Source organism: Marmota marmota, unplaced genomic scaffold, assembly GCF_001458135.2.
Source record: "Marmota marmota marmota unplaced genomic scaffold, marMar, whole genome shotgun sequence".
NCBI classification, from domain to species: domain Eukaryota; kingdom Metazoa; phylum Chordata; class Mammalia; order Rodentia; family Sciuridae; genus Marmota; species Marmota marmota.
The window spans coordinates 5,739,003-5,761,380 of NW_026000130.1; the positions used below are offsets into that span (position 1 = coordinate 5,739,003).

The 22,378-nt window shown below is 39.9% G+C and overlaps 1 protein-coding gene, 1 non-coding gene and 1 pseudogene across 5 annotated transcripts in view; 1 reads left to right on the forward strand and 2 right to left on the reverse strand.

Annotated features, from left to right (window-relative positions):
- Ankrd13a (ankyrin repeat domain 13A) overlaps positions 1–22,378 on the forward strand; it is a 36,507-nt gene that overhangs the window by 6,899 nt on the left and 7,230 nt on the right. The window contains exons 2-11 of one of the 4 annotated variants that reach the window (XM_048785021.1): positions 5,848–5,994; positions 6,742–6,866; positions 9,077–9,122; positions 12,050–12,193; positions 13,288–13,477; positions 17,217–17,283; positions 18,642–18,723; positions 19,655–19,716; positions 20,467–20,600; positions 21,749–21,906. In XM_048785021.1, coding sequence (XP_048640978.1) covers positions 5,848–5,994; positions 6,742–6,866; positions 9,077–9,122; positions 12,050–12,193; positions 13,288–13,477; positions 17,217–17,283; positions 18,642–18,723; positions 19,655–19,716; positions 20,467–20,600; positions 21,749–21,906 — 1,155 coding nt within the window. The remainder of the gene's footprint in view (positions 1–5,847; positions 5,995–6,741; positions 6,867–9,076; positions 9,123–12,049; positions 12,194–13,287; positions 13,478–17,216; positions 17,284–18,641; positions 18,724–19,654; positions 19,717–20,466; positions 20,601–21,748; positions 21,907–22,378) is intronic. The other 3 variants (XM_048785022.1, XM_015500294.2, XM_015500295.2) reach the window with 3 other exon arrangements.
- On the reverse strand, positions 10,027–10,592 carry LOC125611135 (annotated as a pseudogene).
- Positions 21,639–21,711, reverse strand: Trnaa-cgc. Its single transcript has one exon. It is a non-coding gene; the product is annotated as a tRNA-Ala (tRNA).

A 22,378-nucleotide genomic window follows, 5' to 3' on the forward strand; every position in this document is an offset into this window, starting at 1 on the left:
ACTTTTTCCTGAAAGATTCAAATTTTCCATGCTTATCTTTCAAAAAATAGTATATCATTCATTTTACCAATTCTCTTGGCTAAATAAAGGACACAGGACTAAGTATTAGATGTCAGGGGCCCAAAATTCAAGTGAGACACCTATTCTCTCCCCAAATCAGAGTTATTTGGAATTCTGAGAAAATGCTAACAAAGTGAAAACTGAGAGCTAGTTTCTTCCCAAAAGATCAACAGAATTTTTTTTTTTTTTTTGCGGGGGGGCGGGTGGTGGTGGTCCTGGGGATTGAACCCAGGGCCTTGTGCATACAAGGTAAGGACTCTACCAACCGAGCCATAGGCCCTAGGTTCAATCACCAGCACCCCGCCTCCTCCCTGCCAAAAATACTATCATCATACATGTTCCTTTTATACTGATCAATGCTTTTGAAAAATTTGTTCTAATTTGTTATATATAACAGCAGAATGCAATTCAATTCATATCACCTGATCTATGTTTTTGATGTTACAGCTAGGACAGCCTAACCTGTGTTTGTGAAGCTATACTCCTATATTTTCTTCTGAAAGTTTTTTTAAAAAATCATTTTAGTTCTCTGGGGCTGGGGATACGGCTCAAGTAGTAGCGCGCTTGCCTGGCATGCGTGAGGCACTGGGTTCGATCCTCAGCACCACATAAAAATAAAATAAAGATATTGTGTCCACCTAAAAGCTAAAAAATAAATATTAAAAAATCATTTTAGTTCTCATATTTGGATTTTAAGATCCATTTTGGACCAATTTTCATGTATAACGGAAGAAACTTCAGTCTTTTGCATTTGAATGTCCAGCTGATCAAGCACCATTTGTTGAAAGGACTGCTTTTTTCCCCCACTGAATTATTTTGGCACCCTTGTTGAAAATTGATTGACCATAAATATGTGGGTTTATTTTAGGACTCCTAAATTGTACTCCATTGAGAAAATATCTGTCCTTATGCCAGTACCACACTGTCCTTATTGCTGTAACATTGTGGAATAAATTTTAAACTTGGGAAATAAAAATCCTTGAACTTTTCTTTTTTTGATGAATATTCTGGGTTCCTTGAATTTCCATATGAATTTTAGGATCAATTTGTTAATTTCTGCAAAAAGACAACTGAGATTTTGATAGGAATTGCATTGAACTCCACCTTAGTTTGGAGAGTATTGTCATTTTTTAAAAAATATTTTTTAGTTGCCAATGGATCTTCATTTTATTTATTTATACATGGTGCTGAGAATCGAACCCAGTGCCTCACATGTGCTAGGCAAGCGCTCTACCACTGAGCCACAACCCCAGCCCCGTCATCTTAATAATAAATGTTTCTGAACCATGAACATAGGGTGCTTTTACATTTGTTTCAATTTTTCTTATATTTTAATTATTTCTGTTTTTTTATTTTTGATGCCATCACAAGTGTATCATAATTATTAATTTTGTTCTTGAGTTCACTACAAGTATATAGAAATACAATTGATTTTTGTATGTTGATCTTATATCCTGCAGTGTTGCTGAATTCATTGATTTGTTTTTTGGTGGATTTCTTTGGATTTTCTGTGTACAAGATTATGTAGTCTATGAATAGAAATACTTTTACTTCTTTTAAATCTAGATGCTTTTTATTTCTTTTTCTTGCTTTGTTACCCTCAGACAGTGTTAAATAGAAGTATTGAAAGAGGATATCCTTGTCTTGTTCCTTATTTTAGAGGGAAGCATCAGTATTTCACTCCTTCAAGTATGCTGTTATCTCTGGGTTTTTATAGGTGTTCTTTGAGGATCTGCCTTTTATTTCCAGAATGTTGAGAGTTGTGTGTGTGGTTTTTTTTTTTGTTTTTTTTTAAAGGGGTATTGGATTTTGTCAGTACCTTTTCTCTATCTGTTGACAATCATGTGGTTTTTGTTTTATTTTATTGACAGGTATATTGTAATAATTATCATATGTTAAACCAATCTTGCAATTATAAGATAAATCTCCCTTGGTTATAGTATACAATGGTTAACCTTTTAATATGCTTGCTAGTGTTTTTGAAAAATTTTGCATCTGTGTTTATGAGAGATTGATAAATTTTTTTTCACGACAGATTTATAAATTTGGGCTCATATAATAAGTAGGAAAGCTTCCCTTCCTCTTCTGAGTCTTGAAAGAATTGGTGAATAATTGATATTAATTTTTAAAATATTTGATATAATTCAACAGTGAAGCCATCTAGGCCTGTCTTTTTTTGAGGGGAGAGGGTAGGAGTTATTTTTTTAATTGGTTCTCAAAACATTACAATGATCTTCACATATCATATATCATACATTTGATTCAAATGGGGTATGAATTCTTATTTTTACCACGTGTACAGGTTGCAGGATTACATTGATTACACATTCACGTTTATACATACTGCCATACTAGTGTCTGTTGTATTCTGCTGCCTTTCCTATCCCCTTCCTATCCCCCCCTCCCCTCCCCTCCCATCATCTCTCTCTACCCCATCTACTGTAACTCATTTGGGTAGGAGTTTTTAAATTGTGCATTTAATCTCATTATGAATTTATTTGGATTTTCTATTCTGTGTCAGTTTTGCTGGTTTGTGTCTGTATAGGAATTTCTTTTTTTTTTTTAATCTAAGTTATCAAATTTGTTGGCATGTTCATAGTATTCCTTTATAACCTTTTTTAAATTTATGTAGAGTTGATAATAATATTCCTCCTTTCATTCCTGAGTTTAGTAAAATGAGTTCTTTTTTTCTCTTGTTCAATCTAACTAAATATTTGTCAATTTTGTTGATATTTTTAAAGGACCAACTTTTGGCTTTGTTGTTTTTTTTCCGCTATTTCAACATCTAATCTTTGTTAATCTGTTTTATTTTATTTTAATTAAAAATATTTTTTGAAGTAATGGAGAATGAACTCAGCGCCTTGTGCATGCTAGGCTAGTGCTCTACTACTGAGCTACATTCTCAGCATCCTTTCCACCTTTTTTTTTTGTACCAGGGATTGAACCCTGGGACACTTAATCACTGAGCCATGTTACTACATTTCTAGTCCTTTTTTAATTTTTTATTTTGAGACAGAATCTCACTAAGTTGCTGAGGCTAGCCTTGAGTTTGTTGTCTTCCTGCCTCAGCTTTGCAAGTTGCTGGGATTATAGGTCTGCACCACTGCATTTAAAAAAAATTTAGAGACAGTGTCTCCCTAAATTGTGGAGGCTGACCTGAAATTTGTATTCCTCCTGCCTCAGTCTCCTAAGTAGCTGGAATTACAGCCTCCTGAGTAGCTGGTAGCTGCATCACCACGCTCAGCTTTACAACAGTTTTTAAATCACGTTGTCACCATAATATATTTCTTCCCTGCCTCTCTCATTTCAAGTGAGACAGACACAGGAGGAGGCTCTGAAGAATTATAATCAGACATACAAAGCTCTTTGGCTTATGCATACATTTCCCCCTGTGGTCCAAGGTAGAACAAAGTTAACAATTTAATATATTTGGATTTTATTTTATGCATCATATCTGAGAGTTGTCTAGCAGTTTGAGTGTTAATCCTTAGTCTGATTTGTTACTTTCATCCTGGAATGTGAATTGCAGTAAGTAGAATTTCTTTTTTCATGTGATAAATGTTGTTAAGCCCCTCCTATGTGGCAGGCAGTGTGCCAAACCTAGCACCTTTCATGTAGACTGAATTTGAATACTGGTTTATATAATAGAAGTGTAGGAAGGTAATGACTTTGCTGATTATTTCTTTCTTGCTAAACATAGTTCATAAGTTCATAGTCTTGTTATTTTAAGAAAACAATTATTTAATGCAAGTTAGTGTGTAGGGTGACAGAAGCTAAGAAATATAATGCTTGAACTCTGCCTTTTAGAACTCTCAATCTCTTTGTTGTGATAGACAAGCCATCCCTTAGGAAAAGACAGGGAATGATGGGACAGTGTTATGGACCACGTTCCAGAAGGCTTTTTGGTACAGTAGTCCCTCCTTTTCCAGGGTTTTACTTTCTGAAGTTTCACTTACCCATGGTCTACACACTCTGTAAATATTTAATGGAACATTCCAGAAATAAGCAATTCATATGTTTTAAATTGCATGCCATTCTAAGTAGCAGGGTGAAACCTCATACCATTCCACTCTGATGTGAATCACCGCATTGTTCAGTGTATCCACGATGTATGTGCTACCTGCTCATTAATCACTTAATAGCCACGTTTGTTATCAGATCCACTATTGGGGGGCAGTATTACAGTGCTTACGTTCAAGTAACCCTTGCTTTACTTAATAATGGCTCCATAGCACAACAAGAGCATTAATGTTGGCAACTCAGATATGCCAAAGGAAAGCTCTAACGTGCTTCCATTAAGTATAGAGGTGAAAATTCTTGTTTGTTTTGTGATGCCAGGGATGAAACCTAAGACCTTGCACATGCCAGGCAAGTGCTCTGCCACTGAGCTACACTCCTGTCTGCAAATTCTTGATTTTGTCATATGCATGTATGTAGGAAAAAAACATGGTATAGGGGTGGGGCTATGGCTCAGCACCACATAAATAAATAAAACAAAGGTATTGTGTCTATCTACAACTAAAACAATATAAAAAAAAAACAAACCCTGTGGTATGTATAGAACCAAGTACTGTCCTCTGTTTCGTGAGTCCACTGGTGTCTTAGAACATGCCCCCCATGCAGAAGGGGGGAACTATTGTATTTTAGCACCTGGGAGGACACTGAAGTCTGGGATTTGTCTAGCAAGCTCCGTGTCAGCTAGCAGAATGTTTTCAGCTGCTTCTATTATTCTGCGACAATAATTCGTGTGCTTCACAATAGCCATGATATAATTTTAGCAAACTTGGGAGGTTCCATAGTTGTTGGATTATGGTTATTTACCCACAGTTCCATTTCGCCTCCCTTCCTCAGTGGCGTGTGGTGTGTGTCTTTGGAGACTGAAGTTAGTGCCTGTACAACAACTAGCATCTCAAATCAAGATAAAGCACATTCCCTAAGAAGTGTTATGGTGTTCCGAAAGGTTTTACATTCCGAAAGTCCCATGCAGTTCATTTTGTCCTTGGAAGAACTTTCAGAGCCCCGTTTTGCAGGCAGTGCTCAGTCGGAGACTCATGCCAGAGAAGCTGCTGCTTGGCTCTGGCGACCCGAAGCATTTCTGAAAGGCGGGCTTCAACAGCTGAGCAGGAATGAAGAGGTCGAGGCCAAATGTGTATGTCTGTCACAGAGAAGAAACCTTCCAGGGGATGCAGCACACATGTGTGCGGGTCCATGGCAGGTCATACTCCTTGCCAGGTGCTGCTGGATATTGTGTGTGACTTCAGGGCACTTAGAACTCAGTATGCAATCATGAGAGAGGTGTTTTGGTGCCAGTCCAGCTACACAATGTAATTTTATTCTGACCCGAATTATCTTTTGTACTTTCAGTTTTGATTAACGTCCTGCACTTCCTGTTCTAGACCTGAATGCTGATAAGTGCTTGAGAAATCCCCCATGTTCTGTGTCACAGGGTGCTTGCATTTCATCAAAGTCCCTAGCCTTTTTTAGGCTTAACTGGAGTGCTATTTAGAGCTTAGGTTGGGTTTGGTGGTCTGAGGCCTAATCATTCTTATTTATTAGGCACTTAACTTTATAGAGAAAGGAACTCATTGCTTAAAACATTTTTTAATTAAAAAAGGAACTTGAACTATTATCTTTATAGTCCTCAAATTCATATTTCAACTGTGCTCACATGCAAACATACCTTTTTATATATTTCTGTAATTAATGTATAAATATTGTTTTCTGCTTTTTATACTTAATATATCTCTCATTTTCATATTCTTATGCATCCAATTGTATAAATACCAGTGTTTACTTCACAGAATGTGGAGGCTCTGGATCCACGAGGTCGAACATTATTACACCTTGCAGTTTCTTTGGGCCATTTGGAATCTGCTCGAGTCTTGCTCCGGCATAAAGCAGATGTGACCAAAGAAAATGGCCAAGGATGGACAGGCAAGTATACTTGTAAAATAATTTAAAGTCACTCATTTCAGTTTCTCTTTCTGAAAAAAACTAGTTTCAATCATGATTTTCCTTTGAGTCAGCTGTATCCTTCTTGGGAGGGATGGGGGATGGGAGCCAGAGATGCTGGCTGGCTAGTCTGTTGCATAGAGTCACCCTTAGTAGAGGTGACTCGACTCCTCTTTCTGAGACAGCCTTCATGCAAACCTTGCCCACCAAGTTGAGTGTGGAGGCCAGTTTTGCCCTTTGAGTATGGCGGGGACTCCACTGAGTCCAGCAGGGTAGGGAAAAAGAAAAAAAAGCAATTATTGGTAGAAATAGGCTCTTTTGTTAAAATCCTGTCATTTCAGTGTTTGCAAGCTCTCTTATTATCAGTCAGAGTAATTTTCTGTTGACTAAGCAAAAATACTCAAAAGTGCAAGTCCTCCTGCTAGTTCTACATGTAACCGCAGGGAAAGTTAGCTCTCAGGATACACTGTTAGGACTTCAGAACCAGTGGCAAGAGCGCAGGGAGTGGAGAGGAGGAGAGGTTTGACCAGCAGGCTTAGTGTGCCCTGTCTGCTTCTCTTTAGTGATGAGCTAGCCATCAGAAGTCATGGTCATACCTCTGTTGGACTGCAGCCTCATTCTTTCTTTGAAGCAGTATTGGTCTTTGATCCATATAGATAAATGGGCTTTGGGATTTGTCAGAAAGTATGAGGATACTCAGTGATTAAGTTTCACTCTTTTGTTTCCCAGTTTTACATGAGGCGGTGAGCACTGGTGACCCTGAGATGGTGTATACAGTTCTTCAACATCGAGACTACCACAACACGTCCATGGCCCTTGAGGGAGTTCCTGAACTGCTACATAAAATTCTCGAGGTATCCATAAAACCAGCCATGCCGTACATGGTTTAGCACCACGCTGGTGCAGTCGTGGGACACAGTTTGACATTGTTATGTACCTTCCTGAAGAGTTTCATGGATAGCTAATATGATATTTTGATTGCCTGTCCACCTTGTGGAAGTGTGGGGGCTTCTAGGTCACTGGGATTATCTTTTTAAGTGCTATTTTGAAATTATAACTAAGGAAAATGGACATCAAATACAGTCAATTTGTCTAGGTGCCTGTTTTCTTAAAAGCAGCAGCGCCCTGTGCAGAGCAGAATGAACGTTGGTTACTGTGTAGGCATTTTCAGGCTAGCTAAGGCCAGGAGGTCTATGTGCCACTTCTCCTTGCCACTCTTTTGTCATTTCTAGACATTAGTATTTTGCAACTTCTAATCTATTGCCTCAATTTATTTACAGTTCCTGGCTTTGGGGAAGTTTATCTGGCTTATGAGTCAAATTTATGAGCTCTCTGACTCTCATGCCTTTCTTAAAAAATATTCCTGCTAGGCTCCTGGGTTGTTTTGGATGATGGTTGCCATTCTTCAGATAATACTTGTTATTTGAAAGAACCATCTTATCAGTCAACCATGTGCTGTATTCCCAGGGTAGTAGGAAACAAGAAAGTAGCAGTGGTTCAGTTTTCAACATTCTTCATTCTCAAATTAAGCACAGAGTTGAGTTCTCTCAAATATCTCCTAAGATGTTTGCTAGTTAAATCAGCTTTACAACTTTGGGTAAAGCACATTTCTTGAAAAAAGGAAAAACTTTGTTATAAGATAATCGTTGAACCCAAGGGTGCTTAACCATTGAACCATATCTCCAGCCCCATTTTAATATTTTATTAGACACAGGGTCTTGCTGAGTTGCTTAGGGCCTCGTTAAGTTGCTGAGGCTGGGTTTGAACTTGAGATTCTTCTGCCTCAGCCTCCCAAGCTGCTGGGATTACAGGAATGTGTCACCACACCTGGCTCCTATTTGAGTACTCTTTAAATTTTTTTTCATTGATATGAACCTAAGCCATGACCAATATATTCATTTTCATGTACAACAAAGAAACTTCCCATAAAGTATGAAGTGGTTGTATGCATTGTTTTAAAAATAGATGTATTGGGCTGGGGTTGTGGCTCAGCGGTAGAGTGCTCGCCTAAAACGTGTGTGAGGCCCTGGGTTTGATCCTCAGCACCACATATAAATAAATAAAATAAACATATTGTGTCCAACTATAACTAAAAAATAAATATTAAAAAAATATATATTTAGGAGTGTGCAAGGGTCACATGAATTTATTTTATCTAACTGTAGGAGGAACAGCATCATTTGCTGATTTGACAAGGGCATAAAATGATTAATTATTTAATGTGGAATCTTCTTGCATTTAAAAAATTCACTGTAAAGGATTTACTTTTTTCACCTGTATTGATTCACAGCAGTGGACCGCATGTATTTATATTCTCTGCTTGAGGTTATAGACACTAACTACAGGTGCCTCCTATTGTTAGTGGCACCAGAGGCTGTTGTTGACCTGTGTTTTAACAGTGTCTCCTTAATAACTTGTGCCAGCCTTGCTTATCCAATCTTGAAGGTTGTCCGTGCCTCTCACTGAATCCTGGCTGGTTTTATGATTCCAGGGTAGATTCTCAGCTTTCCTGCCCTGTGTGTCTGTAAAAACCACAGCAAAACCTGGACTTGTGAGGGCACAAGTAAACAAATAACATACCTGGAATTGTAGTATTTCTCTTCTTGAGTGATAACTGTTGGATTTCCTAAGAAAAGAACTCTAAACAGGCTGCTCTGCTGGTATAGAACTTCAAAAAGCCTAATTCTAAAAATTTAAGAGAAAATTAGGGCAAAATCTTCAGTTAAGTGGAGGGAAAAATCTACTTCCTATGGAAGTGATGTCTTGCAGTACCTGAGCCCATCTTTCTATAATTGTTGGGAGACTGACTGAACCCCCAAATCAGATTTGGCTTGTATTCCCTTCCAACTTCATTGCTGTTAACATTCTTAACTGTATGGATACATTTTATATCAAGATAAAAAGTAATGGCTTGAATATAATATTTCAGTGGATTTGTACTTTGTTTCTTCTTATTTTCTCCATTTTTCCTTAATTTTTTAAAAAGCTATCTTAACCCTTGCTGTGCTCGTGTTTGGTTTATAGTGCCAAAGGTCATCTATTTTAACCCTTTGTTTGTCCTCAGGCTCCGGATTTCTATGTGCAGATGAAATGGGAATTCACCAGCTGGGGTGAGTGACTATGGGCTTATAATTTATTTTTGTTTCCATATTTACAGTACCTGTATTTAGGTTTATTTTTCCTTTGTAAAAGTTATGTATTTTTTAAAAAATCAGATACAGGAAATGCGTACAGAAAAATGCACCTCTAGCCCCCCTTTTGTTTTCCTTCCAGTCTTTATCCCCAAGCATTAGGCTTTTGCCCCCAAACATGTACACAGATAGTATATGGACATTTGCTTCTCCTTTCATTTATCTATGTTATTAGTTATTTTTCTTTTCTTTTTTTTTTAAAGAGATAGGGTCTCTCCGTCATGCCCAGGCTGGCCTTGAATTCCTAGGCTTAAGCAATGCTCCTACCTCAGCCTCCCTGGTAGTTGGGATGACAGGCATGTTCAACCAAGCCAAGTTATCTTATTTGTTTTTATTTAAGTTTTTAATATTTATTTATTTAGTTTGTGGCATCTAGCACTTCATTAGTGGAGGAAATCACTTTAGTCTAGGCAGAGAGGAAGAGGAGATGGACAGGACTAGTACCCATGTAAGGGGATTTTCCTGGAAATCAAGTGGTTCTCTATGCAAGTTAAGTGGAGAGGAAATCTACTTCTTATGGAAGTGATGTTATGGATGAGAGCCTCAGAAAGCAGCAGGCAGCCAGGTGTGGTGGTGCAGGCCTCTAATCCCAGCAGCTCAGGGGGCTGAGGCAGGAGGATCATGAGTTCAAAGCCAGCCTCAGCAAAAGTGGGGTGCTAAGCAACTCAGTGAGACCTGTCTCAAAATAAAAAAGGGCTGGGGATGTGGCTCAGTGGCTGAGTACCTCTGAGTTTAATCCCTAGTAACCCTCCCTACCCCGCCTCCCTGCCAAAAAAAAAAAGAAAGCAGCAGGCATATGCGAAGTCAGAATAGGAGGGTTGCCCTAGGCATGGTTGGGCCACTGAGACAGCACAGCTTTGATGTCAGGCTGGATGTTGATGATTCAAGTTCTGCAGCTATACCTCTATACTGGCACAGTGGCAGGACCCACCAGGAACTACTCAAAGTTCCAGCCAATGTCATTGTGGCACACCAGAGACCACATGATGAACCAGGGTTGGTCCTGAGGGCAGTGGAGTCATGGCTCCGCACTCGCAGGGTCTCCCACAGGAGTGTGGAGAGTGGGTGCAATTGGTGTCATTCACCTCACATTTCTCCATAAAGGTGAAATTGGGCTAGAACCCACCACCAGGTTGGACGTATTTGAGGGAATTCAGAATCTCTTTGTAGTTGCTTCTCTGATGCCCAAACTGCTTGCAGGGGAAGCCAAGCAAGACTGGGCCAGGATCCAATGTGCCCCTGCAGCTCATTCTTCTGGGTGTAGTCCCAGATCACAGTGCCTCAGAGGGTGCCCTGGGAGCATGGGCACCCAGGTTCCCTGCTGGCCAGCAAGCAGACTGAGAAAGCATCTGTGGGGATAGGCTGCTGCTGTCCCCAGCTGAGCAACATATGTGGCTTGGGTATTAGGGAATTGAGGGGAGACATCAACCAGCGCAGCCATCTTATTAGTTTTTAACATGTCACTGTAAAATGCTAAAATTTTAGTAATTTTGGATAATTTACTTGCATAATTTACTTACTCATTTCTATATATGGTTCAGCTTGATTCTTTCAAACTTACTCTAGGGAAGAAGATGAGGCAAATATTGGAATGGTGTGTGTTTCACCAAATGGATATATTTCTCCAGAGTATTATATAAGGCAATTGGGTGTATGTTTTCATAGGTGTTCTACTTTTACTTCTTGTCTGTCCATTAACAGTAACTCCAAACTCCCAGGATTTCATCTATTTTCATTTCCAGACTTTTTTTTTTTTTTTTTTGCAGGCAAAAAGTTCTATTTGTAATGAAACAAGTGAGGTAAAAAGTATATAAAGGAAGAGGATGGGATTGTTCTGAGAAACTAAGGGATTCTTTTCTCATACAGATAGCCACTCTGATTTCAGGTTTTGTTGAAGAGTGATACGTTTTAGACATTTGATATTTTGAATGGTGGATATGTCAATATGGAAGGCCGCGTCCATATGGCAAGAGTAGGACGTGTGTGAGAAAGGCCAGATGGACCTACTCAATAGCCCTGGTGGGGGTCATAAGTGGAGTTCACTTTGGAATTGAGAATACTCTTGGGATATTCATTTAGAGTTTTCTCAACAATGGAACAGAAGGTCCATTATTTTATTTATTTTTAATTTAATTTTTTTTCCTTTTTTTTTTGGTGTTGGGATTGAACTGAGGGCCTTGTGCATGCTAAGCACACACTCTACCATTGAGCTGCACCCCCACACCTCCATATTTGTTTGTTTATTTGGCACTGGAGATTTAACCCAGGGGTGCTTTACCATGGAGCTACATCCCCACCCCCACCCCCAGCCCCCCTTTTTTAAAATTTTGAGACAGGGTCTCACTAAGTTGCTGAGGGCCTTACTAAATTGCTAAGGCTGACCTTGAACTTGTGATCCTCCTACCTCAGTCTCCAAGGCACTGGAATTACAGATGTGCATTACAGTGCCTGCCAATTTTAATTTACTGTTATTTATTTATTTATTTTTTTATTGAACCCAGGAGCAGTTAACCACAGAGTCACATCCCCAGCCTTTTTATTTTTTATTTTATTTTGAAATAGGGTCTTACTAAATTGCTTAGGGCCTTGCTAAGTTGTTGAGACTGGCTTTGAATTTGTGATTCTCCTGCCTCAGCCTCCTGAGTTTCTGGGATTACAGCCCATTTTTATTTTTAAAGGTGACTTCCTATATGATAAGTGGGATACAGGGGCAAGAAATCTAGTTCTATTTAGCAGTCACAATCTTGCCACTCGTCTCCTTTTATTAAAGTCATAATCCTGAATTCTTGGCCTGGGTGTTCTGCTTGGCCTTTAGGTTTTCTCAGTAGTACACTTCTCTCCTCCAGTGCCCTTGGTTTCCAGAATATGCCCTAATGATGTCTGTCGAATTTGGAAAAGTGGTGCCAAACTGCGTGTTGATATCACATTGCTGGGATTTGAAAACATGAGCTGGATAAGAGGGAGGCGTAGTTTTATATTTAAGGGAGAAGGTAAGTGATTCCATTGTAATAATCACTGCTTGAGCTAAAATTACAGTGATTTCTCACCATCAAAATGTGTTCATATTCTTGTGCCTAGTCTGTCTGATCCTATCTGGGACCTTTGTTTTTGGTTATTCTTATTAAGTATTCAGCTCTCCATCCCTCTTAGTTCTTGTCTGGCTAGTTCTCTTGCACATGTGATTTGTCATGTACCAGTTAACCCTTCTGACCTGTGGGACAGCTCAAGGCTTTGAGTGCAAGTCTCTTGTCTTGAGTGTCTTTATATTGAGGCCCGATCCTTCTAATGGAGGATCACCCAATGGGATACACAAATAGTTTATACTAATTCCGTAATAATGTATTTTATAAAGATCATAGACAACTAATGTGTTCCTAATAAAGAAAGCAAGTTATTTAAAAAATCTATGTCTTTGGGGAAGATGGCCTGGAGACACCTAGGAGTTGGGGAAAGCTGGCCAGATAATCCCAGTGCCAGTAAGTAATTGATGATCATCACTCTTTAGGTTTCATCAGATAGCATCTGGGAGGAAAAAGTGATTGATGATACATTTTTTTTTTTTTTAACGAGAGAGAGAGAGAGAGAGAGAGAATTAATATTCATTTTTTAGTTATTGGCGGACACAACATCTTTATTTGTATGTGGTGCTGAGGATCAAACCCAGGCTGCATGCATACCAGGCAAGCACGCTACTGCTTGAGCCACATCCCCAGCCCCGATGATACATTTTTAAAAAATATTTATTTACTTTTTTAGTTTTCAATGGACACAATATCTTTATTTTACATTTACGAGGTGCTGAGGATCGAACTCAGTGCCTCAAGCATGCCACATGAGCACTCTACCACTAAGCCACAACCTCAGCCCTGATAATACGTTTTAAAAAAATACTTTTTAGTTGTAGATGGACACAATATCTTTATTTATTTTTATGTGGTGCTTGCAGGCAGGGCAAGTGTGCTACCACCGAGCCTCTGAGCCCCAGCCCCAGCCCCAGCCCCAATCATACATGTAATACACGGCCATCCTTTTTTGTGCCTCTTCCTTGCATTGCCCGTAGTTATGTCTTTGTTTCTATTAACAGACAATTGGGCAGAGTTGATGGAAGTCAACCACGATGACAAAGTGGTCACCTCCGAACATTTTGATCTTTCCCAAGAAATGGAGCGCCTCACTCTGGACTTGATGAAGCCTAAAAGCAGGGAAGTTGAGAGGCGGCTCACAAGCCCAGTCATTAACACCAGCCTCGATACTAAAAACATTGCTTTTGAAAGGTATGAATTTAGACTCCAAATTTTAATGTCTAATTCCTGTGCTGCCATCTTTAGTGACATGTATGTGTTAACTGGAAATTATGGACAATATAGGATTTTTTTCTAATATGATGTAATAACACTAGTGGGTTTTAAGATTGATTGCTAACCAAATATAAACGGTAGTGGATATATCCTACCTTGCCTGTCATTTTTATAGTTCAGCATTGGTTAAGTCTTGGGAAAGTGTCTTCATGTTCTATTATGGGCCCTGCCTAGTAGATTTTAGTTGGATCTTATTTTATTTTTTGGTATTTTTGGATCCACAACACTCTTTAATTAAAGTGTGGAGTTCTGAGTTTCAGGAAGTTGAATTGACCCAGTATTGAATTTCGTTGTACTGATTTTAGCCAGTCAGATTTACACATACCATATAGTTAAGTATGGTTCTTTTTTCTGCATGTAAGACCTGATAGTTTGGAGCAAGAGTCTGGAGGGGATTCAATTCTCTTCCAGATTCTATGGAAAAAATTCTCTAGATAGGTCTGTGTCTTCATTAATCCAGATGAGAGCACCATTCCTGTTTATCTAGGTCTGGGTCCCACAGAGGGAATGGAGAGCATTTAAGTGTAGGGGAGGTAGCATCCATCACAGTGTCTTTACTGTGGAACACACTGAGCTGAGGGAGCCCACAAGAGCCTTTAGTGTTTGCCTAGGATGTCACATCCAGCTCTCTGCAAAACAAAGTAGCTTAACCTGAGCTAAAATGGACACTATTATCCTGGATTTAGGTGTTATATTCTCTTCATAAGTATGTTCACTGTCCTCTTAAAATTTTTCTTTTCTTCATTTCCAATTAAAAAAATGGTTAATAAAACTAAGAGATTTCTATTTAGTCAAATAATTTCTAATTTCGATTGGGCTGTGGAATTAGGGTATCAATAGCAGAAAGAAAAACCAGAATGTGCAGCCTGTGTGTTGTCCAGCAACTCTTCTGTGTTGGTAGGAGCCCATAGTTGGTAGGACTATCCCCTGAGGCAGGGAAGTCCCCTCACCAGCCTCCTGGTACCAGTCTCACCATTGATAGCTGTTGTTGTCCTGGGACAGTAGGGTTTAGGGACTGGTGATAACTTTACTTGGAAGAGTGTTGGAAAGGTATCTCTAGGCTTCAGCATGTGCCTCTGCAGACAGGAGGGTACCTTCAGTTCAGGGGTGCTCGTGACCCCAGAGTGTAGAGGAGGCTGCCTTCATCACCACAGCCCTGAGAAGAGAATGGGAGAGACTGCGTGCTTCAGCAGGTATAAATCACTGTGGCTTTGGGCAAGTAGCCTTATCTCTGCTTTTCTGTTTCCTTAGCCAAAAGAAGAAAATGAATGAGTCTTGAGGTGAAGTCTGTAAAGTCTGTGACTAAGAGCCATTGTGTCTAATGTAGCTCATTAGTGGAGTTGCTGGAGTCATTGTTTGTCATGAAGTGTAATTTCTGAAGGGAGTGTGGCAGTTACCGGCTTTACCCCCGAGTACAGATGAGAAGTGATAGCCACTCCACTTGTACTGAGGAGGAAGGTACGCTGTGTACAGCATGGTCACAGGGTTTTCAGACCTTCCGCCAATTCTCCCTTCACAGCTGACAGTGGGCTGCTGAGTGGGGGCTCCTGGAAGGAGCTGCTTTTTTATGGTGATCAGTGAGCTTGTCAGGCATCGAGCAAGGATTTGAACCACTCTTAAGCGTGCGGTTTGCTAATATGAAAAGTCTGCTCAACTTCTTCTAACTTGAGTTGTGAGTGTTCATTGATTGAGTGTGGAAGGCGTGGCTTTCTCCCATGTTATGATAGTCACTTTCCTCCATTTCTTTCTTCTAGTCTGTTACTCAAGACTTGATGCTTGAAGAATTTTTGGCCTGCAGCATGTGCTCTGGTTGCCCTTTGGATTTTTCTCTTCTCTGAAAGATTCTGCTCTTCCCACCTCAAATAAAACATTCCCTGCCACCTTCAGAGCTTTCCTTCAGATTGTGGAAGGATCACCAATCCACAGTGCCTGCCAAGTGGCCTTTGGTGTGGTTGTCTCAGGGGAGATGTGCAGAGGTGGAAAGGGCATGAGAGGGAAGCAGGAATTCTGTCATCTTCAGATGCCTGAGCTGCAGGGTCAACCAAGGCCCAGGAGTTATTAGAATCTTGGTTTTAAATCAGGCATAGCCACTGAGTTCATTAACTAAACTGCTGTCAGAGTGGGCAGTGGAAGTCAAGATGGCTCAGAGTAGATGTGGATGACTGAAGAGCTTGTGATCCTCCAGGGCACAGCGCAGCTCCATCTTCTCAGACACGTGAAGGATGAGGTGGAGCAAACGGTGTCACTCTTTACTCCCTCAGAGGACTGTGTGCCAGGGAGCAGTGATTTCCCACCTCAGACATCAAGTGACATCGTAAAGATGAGGAACCAAGGGTTGAATTAGTTAATTGAAAGAAATATCTTGATTATCAATTATAGTGGTTCATTAATCAGTCAGGTATAGCTCCTGTCCCCTGTCCTGTGACTGTTATTTTGTTTCTGAAGTGTAAGTTAGAGATAGCTAGCATTTGGGGTAATCCCTTTAAGATTCCTGTCCATCCCTGCTGGGGTCATTTTTCACTTATTGTAGACAGCAAGGGGAATCTTGAAGCCTGGTCCCTCCTCCTGTGTTGGGCTAAAATACACACATACATCCCATTTATGTTCCATCTGACAAATTTGATAGCTGTTGTCAATTACCAAATCTCATTAGGAGGAAAGCAGACTGAAAACACAGAATGTAAATGACCACATATGTTCTTTGTGACTTGGATAACCTGCCTGTTCCCTGAGCTTCCTGCACAATGTCCTGCTTCACTAGGGGTCAGAGAAGGCACAGGGCCAAGTAGAGCTAGGATGTGATGTCCTAGACAAATGGCAGGGCTGCTCAGGAGTCCCCTCTGAATGGTAGCATTTCCCAGGCAAAAAGCTGCTTTGAAGAAGAATTAGAACCTCTTGGCTCTTCCTGGTTCCTAAACGCCCCTTCCCAGGAGTACAAAGTTGAATAACTGGGTTTCTGGGTGTGAAACCAATGCTGCAGCTGCCCCTGGAATGCTGGGCTACTTTAGAAGAAATTCCATAGACTGGAGTCAACAGCTGGGCTGCAAAGCCATTTTTAACGTCCTTTGCCCCTGTTGTACTAGGCCAGATAGAATGTGTGATACACAGGCCGTTTCACAGCTCTAATGGCTTCTCCAAGCAGCTCGCCGCAGTGATGAGTTCCTGCCCATCCACGTTCCTCCAAAGAGCAGAATGCTCTGTGCTTCACTGTTTTAAGATTCCTCGATGGAGATGTGGCTGCTAATGCAGACAGAGCCTCTGCTCATACTCATAGTTAAGATGACCCAGATAAAGGCTCTGACCCAGATATCTCCTTGTGGCAAGTCCTTGAATGCTGGTCTTCTCCACTCACTTCTTTAGGACAGCTGTCCAATAAATGTCACCACCCTTGTCTTCTTTGCTGGCAGTTTTTGTAAAGAAGCCAAGAACAGAGGCTGTCTGCGCCTGGAGTGAGGCAAATTGATTAATAACTGTGGGTGGGGGATGGGGGTGTTTAAGCCATCTGTCATTGATAGCATCCTTTGTGGATAATAGGACTATGATTTCCAAGTGTCCTTCACTAACTTAAGCTGGGGGAAAAACTGTAAAGGCTGCAGGGATAAATCTGAATGGCATATTGTACATGTAGAAATTTGTGGTGTTCACTTTTTATCAGAACTAAATCCGGATTCTGGGGCTGGAGGACAGATAAAGCAGAAGTTGTTAATGGTTACGAAGCAAAGGTAAAAGGAAACTCTTAAAATAAGATTTAATATAGCTATTTAGCTTCTATGCAAATGAGGAGTCTGTTCAGATTTTTTTTCATGCATCTGTGCCATGAAGGTCCTCTGGGGATTAAATACTGTTTAATGTGTCTCTCACTTGGATGTTTGTTTTATTGACTTTCAGAAAAAGGGATAGCATGTTCTGAGGAGGTCTGTAGCTATGCCAAAGAGAAGCAATATTGTAGAGAAATGAGTATAGGTACCAGTTGTCCCAGTGGGAAGGACAAGCTAGTCATTAATGCTTCGAAAAAAGAAAAGGGATTAGATTTCACATGCTTTTTCATTTTTAAAAATAACCTGAGTGCTTTTTTTTTTTTTAAATCATGATAGCTTTTGTGTCTCTATTACTTGTATTTTTTTCTTTTTTAACTTATGTCTTTAGCTGATTCTAAGCCTCTATTTTTAAAAAATCAGCCTAATTGTAACCAAAGGCTCACAGCCTATTTGCATGACATCAGTGACTTTAAAGCGCTGTAATGGCGGAGATGATTGTCTGTTGAGTCATCTGGCCTTTTGTCAGCTGGAAGGAAGGCTGTTTGCTGGCCTTCCCTTAGTTTTGCAGTACAGAGGGACTGATGGCTTGTGGGGATGGTGCCAGGTGCTGCAAGGTCCTCTGGTGGCCTCTGAGTGAGCAGAGAAAGCTTATGTCATGCTCAGCAAGATGCATTTAGAAATAGTCATTCTGGTGCTGAGTGTACTTTCTGCAGCTTTCAATGTTGGGAATCCACACATGGCATCTACAGTTAATTGTCTGTTAACTGTTATATTTGATTTTCCTCAGTCATTCCTGTTAACAGCATTTCCTCTGGCAGTTATAAAATAGATATATGTGTATATTTTGTCAGTACACAGAATACCTTTCCAGTAGTGATTTGCTGGTTTTCCCTGCCTCTCGCAGGTCTAGAGAACCTGTGTTCTTTCCTTTTCCTTTAAGGCAGTACTGTCAGATTACCACAGATCAGTGGGAGTTTGGGAGTCAGGTTTGGGTACCTTAGTACAGTAGGAGCCCAGGTGGGAATCCTAGTTGCAGGACATTTGAGACTGTTTAGCAACAAGAAGGCCAGGTAGGAAGATGCAATCTGTCTCTGTTCACTCCTCGGTGTTAAACTGTCAAATATGGAAAGTATCTGCTGATGCATTTCTAAGTGGTAGTTACATATTTTCTCTAAAGGTTCCTAATGATTGTTAACCATTTATCATTTTTATTTTGCTAGATTTTTTTTTTTTTTTGGCTTCAGCATTCTTGTTCTTGCTGTGCTTATTTTCTGAGATTTGATTCCCTGTGTCACTATTTTCTTTTGCACACATCTCTTAAGGTCTACACAGTAAACAATGTGAATGTGATAACCAAAATACGCACAGAACATCTGACTGAGGAGGAAAAGAAGAGGTACAAAGGTAATCACCGCCACCCTCCTGCCTCTTTGGTTTTCTTCTTCTCTTTTTCCTTGTATTTTTCAATCTAGAGAGAGCCTTTGTTTGTTCTGTTAAGTTTGCAGTAATGTGATCTGGACATGCTAATCCTAAGCCTGACTTCTTTTTTATGAAAATTTCCTGAGACTGACTCATTCTTGGAGTGTTTCCCCATAGTTGTTTCAGCTGTAATTAAAGCCGTTCATGAGGGTTTGTTTATGTGTTATGATGAACAATTGTTATATTCAGCCAAAAAAATGTAGATAAGGATGTGGGAGAATAGTATCTTGGGAATAAGTGATTTAGTCTTAACTATTGCAGTGAAAGATTTGGATGGAACTTGGGCTCTGAGCCAAACAGTTGCCACATCCTGACTCTGTCAGCTCTGTGGCCTTGTGAAGTTACACATGCTCCATGCCTAAATTTTCTTGGTAGTAAAATGAATGTGATACTGGTCCTTTTTCAGTTATTGAGAAGAATGAGATGAGCAGCCACGTGCAAACCTTTAGTACGGCACGTGCAGCATGTGGTAAGCATGTGGGTTGCCGCTTACCACCAGCACCACCATGACTGTGCCCATTGCTCAGTTTGACAGGAAACTAAGGCCCAGAACATATGGCAGTGAGTGACCGAGGCGGGATTAGAATCCAGATCTGGCTCACTCTTAAATCACGACTCTTTCTACTATTCTGCTGAATTCTTTCTACTATTCTGCTGAATTCTTGGTTTAGTGATCTTAATAAAAAATGTTCTGTAAAGGATAAATTAGAGTTATGGATGATTTTTATCAGCCTGACTATAAATGGGTTTCCTAATGCAGGTAGTTTGGATCCAAACATTAAAATATGATAAGGAACTTTTTCTATAGTCATAGTCAATTGTAATATTAGACATTAAACATTCCCTCCCTCTGCAGCGGACAGGAATCCACTGGAATCTCTGCTGGGAACTGTGGAACACCAGTTTGGTGCTCAAGGGGTAAGTTGAAGCCACATGCTTTCTGCTCAGTTTAATGAAAAAAAAAAATTATGTGTGCTTGTGATGGATCCTGATTAGGCTGCTCTCTTCAGAAATGTTAGAGAACTCCCAAGTTGGAATTGGAGGTATAATTTTGGATGAGAATTAGATGAGGGAGTCTTTGAAAATAAAGGTTTTGGAGGAGGGGTAAGAGTATAGAAATCAGGTGTTCTTGCTCTCGATTTCGCAGTCACTCATCCAGTATAAACTATGGTCCTTTCTATTAAAATGGCACTTAAAAAAGGGTTTGGGACTGTATTGTAATAGAGCATCTTAACAAACATTTTCTGATTTGTTCCTCACAATAAACTATGTGCAGTTGGTACAATCCATGTTACTGGGTGAAGTTCCAAAAAAAAAAAAAAAAAGAATAAATTTTCTTTGCAGTGTTGAAACTTGAGAATGATAGAACTAGCACTTCAATTTCAAGTCTTTCATGTCGTACACACTTTCAGATATTCTATCTCCCTCTCTCTTTTCTTTTCATAAGCAGGAGGAGAATAGAGAAAAATTTAAAGTTGGGAAACATTAGACTTGCCATGGTAATATCTTTATAGACTTTCTTGTTCCATGCAGTAACTTAATTTTAAAAGGTTAATGACTGGAACCTCTTGATCTGTAGTTGGTTAACATATCCGCCTCAGAGACCTGGTACACTAGGTGGAAACCTGTATTACTTGGCACTTCTGACTCTTCTGAATTCTGGCTCAGCAGGACCTCACCACAGAGTGTGCCACTGCAAACAACCCCACGGCCATCACGCCTGAAGAGTACTTCAGTGAAGAGTTTGATCTGAAAGACAGGGATATTGGAAGGCCAAAAGAGCTGACAATTAGAACACAAAAGTAAGAATGATTTGGTTGCTACTTTGAACTGATGGATTTTTCTCAGAGGTGCTGTTTTATGGTGTTAGGTTGTCATTCCTCTGCTCCTTTCCTTTCAAAAGAATTTTTAAATTACTTTGTCTGATGAAAACTAATTGTAGATTGTCCCTTTTCCAAATGGACTATAGAGTAGATATAGGAATTCTTTCTGCCGGGTGCAGTGGTGCACACTGTAAAACTAGCTACTTGGGAGGCTGAGGAATAAGGATCGTAAATTTGAGGTCATCCTGGGAAATTTAGAGAGATTCTGTCCCAAAATAAAAAAAATAAAAAAGGGCTGGGGATGTAGCTCAGTGGTAAAGTGCCTTTGGGTTCCATCCCCAGTACCAAAAAAGAAAAGAGAAAAAGAATTCTTTTTTCTTATTTAATTTTTTTATTATGAACAAATCTTGGCCAATCAAATGAAATTATTTCCATCAGCTATCAATTTCTTCATGCTTATTATCAGTTAAGGCTGCTGTAAGAGTAGGTTGTAATATAGACAGTTTTCCCCATTGCCCGATTCCAGGGTGATCTGAATTCCTCATGGGTCCAGTCCCTCAGTAGTTCTGAATTAAGAGATAATGGGGGGGGGCAGAGAAAAAATGGAGGAACTTTGACTGGGCAAAGGGCAGGGTGGGGTGGGGAGGAGGCATAGGGGCATGAAAGATGGTGGAATGAGATGGACATCATTACCCTCAGTACATGTGTGGCTCCACATAAGGTGCGATGCTACGTCTGTTGTGTACAACCAGAGAAATGAAAAGTTGTGCTGCAGTTGTATACAACAAATCAAAATGCATTCTGCTGTCATATATACCTAATTAAAATAAACAAATAAGTAAATTAAAAAAAAAGAGATAATGGGGAAGAATGTGGAATAAGGAGGCTGGTGTTGTCTAGCTTACTGCATAGCAATAATGTGCTCTCCCCACATGGTGGAGGTAGCCTTAGTATTTCTTTTGTTGTTGTTGTTGTTGTAGATGGACACAATATCTTTATTTTTATTTATTTATTTTTATGTGGTGCTGAGGATTGAACTCAGGGCCTCATGCGTGCGAGGCAAGTGCTTTACCACTGAGCTACAACCCCAGCCCTGGCCTCAGTATTTCTTTGATCGAATTCTACAGGTTTAAAGCAATGCTGTGGATGTGCGAAGAGTTTCCCCTCTCCCTGGTGGAGCAGGTCATTCCTATCATTGACCTTATGGCTCGAACTAGTGCTCATTTTGCAAGACTGAGAGATTTCATCAAGCTGGAATTCCCACCTGGATTTCCTGTTAAAATAGGTATCATTAAATAAAACTCAGGAACACTTGTAAGTTCTGCCCATTTTTGTGGATGACAGAATCACAGAACTGGAGCACTTTTGGTACAGGGTAGCACACAATAAACATAATGCAGGGATCTGAATTATTCTCTGGTTTGATTTGATTTAAAGAAGTGTCATGATGCTAATAAGTTCATTTTACATAACAAAATTTGGGGATCTCCAACCATCAGTTCAATTTATATATGGTGCTGACAGATTAAAAAGGCATGGAAGAATTCATTGTTTTAATGTCAACTGTCAGCGAAACTTCAAATTTGATAATTACTTAAGACAATTGACACCAAGATCCTTTGATAACATAAATATATTTTAGGGCCTGAACTAGTATGTATGATGTTTTATATAATCCATATGATTTGTGAGGAATTTTAACATTCCTGACATTTGAATTCTGGTCAGTCACTTAATCGCTGTGATCAAGAAGAAAA